The sequence below is a fragment of the Gossypium arboreum genome, chromosome 6 (genome assembly GCF_025698485.1).
Source record: "Gossypium arboreum isolate Shixiya-1 chromosome 6, ASM2569848v2, whole genome shotgun sequence".
Classification (NCBI taxonomy): domain Eukaryota; kingdom Viridiplantae; phylum Streptophyta; class Magnoliopsida; order Malvales; family Malvaceae; genus Gossypium; species Gossypium arboreum.
In genome coordinates, this window is record NC_069075.1 from 4,752,087 (window position 1) to 4,760,013 (window position 7,927).

Below are 7,927 nucleotides of genomic sequence, written 5' to 3' on the forward strand. Positions count from 1 at the left end.
CTGCAGCAATTAGTGTAAAATAATATTTCTTATTTGACTTGTTGAATATAATTAAAATATATTAACTTATCGATTCAAATATTATAATAGAAATTTTCAAAAATAATTAAAGCATTTTTAATATATTCAACATTCAATATAGTTTTACTTTATGTAATTAATGGAAAATAACATTATTTAAAATAATAACTAATTAATATAATTAACTCTATGATTAATTATGTGATAATTAATATGCTCAAAATTCTATTCAAATAATAATTCTATTTTACATTAAGAAAATTAGTACATTTTTTAATAATTTTAATTATCATAAATTTTATTAAAATATAATTATTCTTAAATAAGTTTATCTCATTAGTAATCACTTTTATCCATTTTCATTAAATCATTTCATTATTATAGTATACTTAGCATTTTTTATTATATTGTATTTTTATTCGAAATTAAATTTTATTGATTTAGAAATCATTATAATAAAAAGAAACGAGCCAAGGGCTTCAATACATTGGAACTAAAAAGAAAAACCCAAAGAAATACATATAAAAGAAAAAGATATGAACGCATGACTGAAAGTCAAGTCATATTGTTAGTAGAAACGCAAATGTTATGGATATAAGCGGCATTGCTGATGCTCAGCAACCAGCATGAATCTTTTTTGTAAATTCATGTAGAGAAAAAGAGAATGACCAACGGAGAAATGTCAAGAGTGATGGTGCTATTAAGGGTTAAAAGGCTCAAAGGTTTTTAAAGGAATTAAAATGGACATTTTGCTACCGAAATACTAGCACTAGCAATAATAGACAATTCTTAGAACTTGAACCTATGATGTGGGTACGAGGTGAACACCCTTAACTGATGAGCCAGGGTTCTTCACAATGTTTGAATTTTAAATATTAATGCAACTTTGTGCTTAAATCTAGTTGGGCTTCTTAGATTGGATCTTCAATTGGGTCCAACAACACTAGTCCATTAACCTTGAAAACTTTGCATTTTCGCCAAACAACCTTTGCATTTTGCTCGAATGTGAAATTCAGGTATAAATACATACATACATAGATAGATGTGTATATGTATGTATATTCGTATGTAACTATTAATTTTCTGTATATTCGTATGTAACTATTAATTTTCTGTATATTCGTATGTAAGGCAATACTTGCGTGGGGAATATAGCCATATCGGCAGTTTGCCTCTTGTAATTCTACTACAGGTTTGCACCATGAAAAGAGCTTAGTCAAATAATGCCCACCAAGCGTTCGAAAAAATTTCATCTGCTTTTTTTAGTTATGCACTTAGCTTATGATGTCTATTTCCGAAAGTAACGTCCTTGAGTTGAATTAAGCTCGAAAGTTGAGGACTTTGGTTGATTTCTATTCACAATCTTGGCTCCAAGGCAGCTACTGAGCCTATAAAAATACAAAATGGAGACTGCAGCGTGGGGAGCCTAGGCTGGAGGCTATTGACAAAGGCGCACAACCCGTTCTCTCTTTCAATTTCCTTCACAAATTTGGCTTTTTTTCAATGTGATTTCTGTTTTGCAGCTGAATTTAACTTGGCTGATCCTATCCATTTCTTCAAATGAAGTTTGTAAGTTTACTGCTTTGCTTCTTTCTTGTTTAGTAGGGATTGGTTGCAACTTGGAAGGATAATTATTTAAATGGATTATTGTGCTATACATTGATGGGAGTTTAGAAAATATTTTGCAAATGGGTTTTCTATGATTTAAAAGTGTACTTTTTGTTAAGACTTACACTTGTTTGCTTTTGATAAGCAACAAAGCAAGTAGAAAGTAACAATGAGAGGGTACTTAACATTTTTAGTTAAATGAATGTGCAACATCTATGTAGGTTCATTATTTAGTTTTTAAACTTCATTATTGGTGTATGAGAAAATTGTACTTTATATATCCAATGTACATATTTATGTGTCTGTTTGTGGAGACGTCTTATTGTGCTTTCAGTTATGTTCTAGGGGAATTCATTTAGTTTGTGCATTTGCAGACATGCCTTAGTAAAGGAGGTGGTTTCCATTTCCCACCTTGTCATATGCTCAGTGTGTCCGGGTTTAGGATCTTACTTGATTGCCCCTTGGACCTTTCATCTCTTGCCATTTTCAGTCCTGTTCCGATTGCTTTGGAGGCCCATGAATCTTTGGATACAGACTCGGTTGTTAGGAAAAAGCAGAAGATTGAGAAAACTCTCGATGCAAATGATTTAGTATTTGCAGAGCCTTGGTATAAAACTGTAAAAAATTTGCATCTATGGGATGCTTCCTTTATTGATGTTATTTTGATCTCGAGTCCTATGGGAATGCTTGGGTTGCCTTTTCTTACTCGAACTAAAGACTTTTCTGCAAAGGTAAATAGAATTTGGGGAATGCTTCCTTTTCAAATATTAAGTGGTCATGTTTGTTAGCTTAGCTGACAGTTGTATCTGTGCTTTGCTTTTTAACCTGGTTAGATATATGTGACTGAAGCAGCAGCGAGAATAGGACAGCTTATGATGGAGGATCTTGTATCAATGCATATGGAATTAAGGCAATTTTATGGACCTGAGGATTCTGCTTTCCTTCAATGGATGAGGTGGGAAGGGCTTGAAGTTCTTCCATCTGAACTGAAGAAAATTGCATTAGGCACAGATTGTGAGGAGCTGGGAGCTTGGATGCCTTTGTACAGGTAATTATCACTCCTTAGAAATCATATGTATCTATTTATCTGTAGATTAATTTGGTGCACACTTTGATCAAAAGGCTTGTAGAAGTATCATGTTAGTCTTCAGGCGTCATTTCTGATTGGTCAAGGTAGAATGGAGATTCTTTTCAGGACAAATCCAATAGGCGAATTTGTAACCTAAATACTTCTTTTAGAATGCTAACGTGCCTTTAACTTTTTTATGATCACCATCAGTTTTGTATCTATAAAAGCCATTTGTTTCCAGATTTATCCCTTTACAGCTTATTGTATGTAGAAGTTGATATATAAGATATTAATGGAGGGTGCTTTTCAGTGCAGTTGATGTGAAGGATTGCATGAGGAAGGTTCAAACACTAAAATATGCAGAAGAAGCTTGCTACAATGGAACTTTGGTCATAAAAGCCTTCAGTTCTGGCTTGGAAATAGGGACCTGCAATTGGACAATAAATGGTCCAAAAAGAAATATAGCTTATATTTCAAGCTCTATCTTTGTTTCTACACACGCGATGGATTTTAATTTCCTTGGTCTTCAAGGGAATGATTTGATAATATTTTCAGATTTCTCAACTCTGCATACTACTGAAAATATGGAGAATGATAATACTTACTGTGATCCAGTTACTTCATCAAATGCTAGGTAATTCTACTGATGGTAATAATATATTAAGTTAGTTTTACTTGGATGCTTTTTAGTTAGCAAATACTATATATATTTCTTTAGATCTATAGAAGTGAAATCTATACATCATGTTTGTAGTGATGATTTGTACAATTTGGAAGAGATAGCTGCATCCTTGCTTAAGGATGATGAAAGTATGGAGGAAATGGAGAAACTTGCTTTTATATGTACTTGTGCCTTCGATTCTGTTAGAGCAGGTGGATCAGTTCTTGTCCCCATTGATCGACTTGGAATTGTTCTATGCCTTTTGGAGCAAATGTCACTTTTGTTGGAGTCTTCATCTCTAAAGGTATTGCATTTTTCTTTTCCTTTCTTTTGGATTAGCATATGTAGCTACTCATTCACATGAACACATTAATATGTACTTGGTTGAGTGAAAAAGTAAAATGATCGAAGAAGATAATGGAAAAGAGAAGAGAAAACAAATTTTTAACGTGCTTGGTAAGAAAGAGAAGTAAGAGGAAAGAACATAAGAAAGATTATCATTTTCCTTGCCAGTGTATGAAAACAAATTATTCCAAATTGGAAAAATAAGAGGAGAGGAAATGAGAGAGGTTCAAGTTAAGTGTTCAAAATTTTGCCTTTTTTAAAAAAAAAAATCATTTTCTTCCTCTCATTTTTCAAGTCTACTAAGCACTGAATGAAAATAAATTTACTTGTTCTTTTAATTTTTCCATCTTTCCTACAAAGCTTACCAATTGAAAGACAAAATATATTTTCTATCTTTCTACTCCAATTTTCCATCTTTCCGTCTTTGTAATTTTCTTTTCATCTTACCAAGCAAAACATTAGAAGCAGAAGCATACCGTCAAAAAAGGAACACAGGAGCTGACAGATATGAGAGACAGAGAGAGGAATTGATGTTTCTCAGCTGAGTCATTTTTTTTGTGAAAATTCTTGTTTCATAATAACTAATTTCTACTAACTAAAACTTAAGGTGTATTCTCCAGCTATATGGTTGATATGTTTACCTCGGAACTGTGGCCTTCACCATTGGACCTTTTTGATAATCACAAGTTGAGGTCGGCTATGCTCTTATAGCTTAAGTTTCCTGATTCAGCAGGCTTTGTCCACACTTTTAAGACCGAAGGCTTGTGTATGGATAGTCATTTTAGCAACTATAACCTATTTCTAGGCCATTGACCTTATAGCTTAAGCTTCCCGGTTGAGCAGCTGTCTAATAGAAGAAAAAATAATAATGTTTTAACTTGTATACTTGCTTCAAGTGAGGCCGCAAACAGTCATATGCCATACATTTTTTGTGCAGGTTCCGATATACATTATATCTTCTGTAGCAGAAGAATTGTTAGCATTTACCAATATAATTCCAGAGTGGCTTTGCAAGCAGCGGCAAGAGAAGGTACATCTTAATCAGTGACTTATCGTCTCAATATTTACCTTTTCTCATTCCTTTTCTTGTTGACAGCTTTTTTCTGGTGAGCCATTGTTTGCACATGTCAAACTCATAAAAGAGAGGAAAATTCACGTGTTCCCTGCAGTTCATTCAGTTGAATTATTGTAAGATATCCCCATTTGTCTGTGTCTCTATTTCCTGCTGATTGTTTACTCTTGTAAACGGAAAATGTTAACTGTGGCTGATAGGAGCAGAACTTTAACCAAAATGGGAGAAAAATAAAGAGCAAAATAAGAATGCATTAACTGCAGAAGTGTAAGAATCTTTACAGAATTACAAACCAATAACTTTGTCCAATTCGAGAAGACAAATCTCCTTGTTGAAATTCAAATAACAAATCACACCTGAAACAAAAACGGTTCCTAGGATAATGGATGAGATGGTAGAACAGTATTACATGCTCATTCCATGGGTCTTTGAAAGTCTCTTGTTTGATCTATGTTGACATTTTTACCTTTCACTACCTGATTTTTTTTTTGAGCACTTTTCTCTTTGTTACTATATTAGCCATTCTTCTTATTCTTGTTCCAGATCTTTAACTAATGTTTTAAACAGAAATTAAACTTTTCAGGGGAGAGACAGAAAAAATAATTCAACTTCTTAAAATTCATAAAATATTGATTTTAAGTAGAGAGAACTAAGTATGGTGGAGGATAATTCAGCACTTGGCCTATTTTGCATGCTAAAATGCGTATAAAGTTCATGGGGTTGAAGAAATCTGCAAATTGCTGCATGTTGGTGTGGGGATTAACTCAGCATGAACTTTGTCAGCCTTCGTTTACCATGTTTCATAAGTGATGTGGTGTAACAATTTTGCCTGAACTGCTATAATATCAGCTTAAAATTTCTTGTTACCCATAATGAAAGTTTAAACGGAAGTGTCATGTTTTTTTGACATCACATTCATGGTTTTTGAGAAGTATCTTTTACCAAATGGCTAATGCTTCATTTCCTACGGACTTCAGGTTCTAACACATCAATTAGATGCCATTCTGAAAGAAAGATGTATTAGGGAAGCAAAATGTAACTTAGTGATTAAGCATTAAAATGGCTTTAGAACTTACTAATCAGTTTGGTATGGTTAAGTGCTTGAATGGTTATCATGTATCACATATTTGTAATCACCATGAGATGCTTACATTATGTATGCAGAACCAATTGGCAGGAACCTTGTGTTGTGTTCTGTCCTCACTGGAGCCTGAGACTCGGTCCTGTCGTTCATTTGCTTCGATATTGGTGCTCAGATCCAAACTCTTTACTTATCCTTGAGGTTCTTCTTTGCATCTATGTTTTATCAGTGCATCTTTGTTATTCGTTTATTTGCTGGATACTAAACTTAATATGAACTTACTACAATGCCTTTGAGCAATGAAATGAAGTTATGTAAATTTTGCAGAGTGGTGATGATGCTAACTTAGCTCTCTTGCCTTTCAAGCCAATGGCAATGAAGGTTCTTCAGTGTTCCTTTCTGTCTGGAATAAGGTAAGATCTCTTGTTCTCTAAGGATGCACATACAAGTAGTTCACATAAAGAAATTCAAGCCCGAGGAAAGCCTTTTAAAACGTCCGTCTCGCATGCTTCTTTTAGATTGAGACGAGAACAAGCTTTGACTTGACAAAGGGGCAATTTAGTGGTCACTATTCTCATATTTTAGGCTATGCAAGGCCGTCTAAAGCTATCTTGAAGAAAATGACTGAAGTGTGAAGCTTGGTCTATATATGTGCGTGTTTATATATACACATATATTGCAGGATAAAATTAGATGAATGCTGTTTTTTCATTTTCTATGTCAAGCAAATGATGTTTTTCTCCAAACAGCAATTAGGATAATCATTTTAGCAAATTCGTCTAGCTTGCCTAATGTCTGATGACAAGAAATTTATGGATTTTTACTACTTCAAATTGTTCGTTCTTTGTATGGAAAAAAGGGTTCATCTGGGTTTTATCTACAATTGCACTTTTTTTTTTCTTGCAGTTTGCAGAAAGTTCAACCCTTACTAAAGGCTTTGCAGCCAAAACTACTTCTGGTGATCATTTCTACTTCTATTGATATTTGTTTTTTTTTCTATCCACTTGTGTAAGATTCTTATTTATCTAACTGCACTTTGTGCTTCTGTTTAAGACAGTTTCCGAAGGATTTGAGGTGCAAGATCCAAATTTCAGAAGCAAACACGATTATTCACTACTCTGAAAATGAAACATTATGCATGCCAAGCTCCAAGGAGAGCACAGAAATTGATATAGCAACAGATTTGGCTTCCCAGTTCCACTGGAAAACATTGAAGCAGGAAACAGTCACGAGGCTGGATGGAGAGCTTTTCATGGATCAGGGCAAACATCGGTTACTTTCTGGGTTTCAGCAGGCGGACTCCAAGCAACACAGACCATTGTTACACTGGGGTTCACCAGATTTAAAAAGGCTTCTAACTGAGTTGTCCAAGATGGGCATTACTGGAACCTTAAAGAAGGTCATGGACAGTGCTGAATCAAAAATTGCTGCCGGCATTATAGACATTGATGATCCCGAGAAAGCCTTGATCGATGTTCGAGAGACTGGTACTGTTATCATTACTGCTGATGAGAATTTAGCCTCTCATATTTTCAAAGCTATAGATATCGTTTTGGATGGCATTTGAATGAAATGCAATTATCATTCTTTGATATCATTTATCCATCCATTTATACATGGAAAGTTTGGAAGTTATAAATTTTCACATATGACATGAAAAAAATACAAATAATTATAAAAAAATTTAAATTTAATGAACTTTTATTATTTCTATGCGATAACTTATTTTTGGTTCATGTATTTCTATTATTCAAAATTTTTTGGTTATATTCACATACTATATAAGTTAACTTAAAATATAAAAAATAAAGTTAGCCAGTTTAATAATCATTATATTTTTAGTATTTTTTATTTTTAATAAAATTATTGATTTTTATAATCTCAAAAGAAAAAACTTACTAATTTTTATTATTTCCAATTACAAGTATGTGATGCAAGATGCATTTAAATATTTCTATCTAGTTTTTAAAATTTTCAATTTTAGTGTTTTATTTATTGATTTTTTATAATACTTATTCATACGGATAGCATAGAAGTGATTAAAGCTATTGAAAATAGACAATCGACGGT

General features: G+C 33.2%; 1 protein-coding gene across 2 annotated transcripts; it reads left to right on the top strand.

Moving 5' to 3' along the window:
- Positions 1-593: 593 nt before the first annotated feature.
- Positions 594-7,496, top strand: LOC108484309 (uncharacterized). Of its 2 annotated transcripts, XM_053030083.1 has the most exons (12): positions 594-1,037; positions 1,153-1,590; positions 2,004-2,360; positions 2,463-2,677; positions 3,009-3,332; positions 3,453-3,663; positions 4,642-4,734; positions 4,801-4,892; positions 5,941-6,058; positions 6,185-6,270; positions 6,764-6,815; positions 6,915-7,496. In XM_053030083.1, the coding sequence occupies exons 2-12, from the start codon at positions 1,582-1,584 to the stop codon at positions 7,422-7,424; spliced, it is 2,067 nt and encodes a 688-aa protein (XP_052886043.1). In that variant the 5' UTR covers positions 594-1,037; positions 1,153-1,581; the 3' UTR covers positions 7,425-7,496. The 2 variants fall into 2 exon arrangements, with proteins under 2 accessions (XP_052886043.1, XP_017643537.1); XM_017788048.2 differs by having other exon boundaries at positions 594-1,590.
- Positions 7,497-7,927: the final 431 nt, after the last annotated feature.

Bases quoted from the DNA above. Each gene is read 5' to 3' on its own strand.
- LOC108484309 (XM_017788048.2), top strand. The intron at 4,735-4,800 runs GTACATCTTAAT...TCTTGTTGACAG, and splicing joins GCAAGCAGCGGCAAGAGAAG to CTTTTTTCTGGTGAGCCATT. The intron at 6,816-6,914 runs GTGATCATTTCT...TGTTTAAGACAG, and splicing joins TGCAGCCAAAACTACTTCTG to TTTCCGAAGGATTTGAGGTG.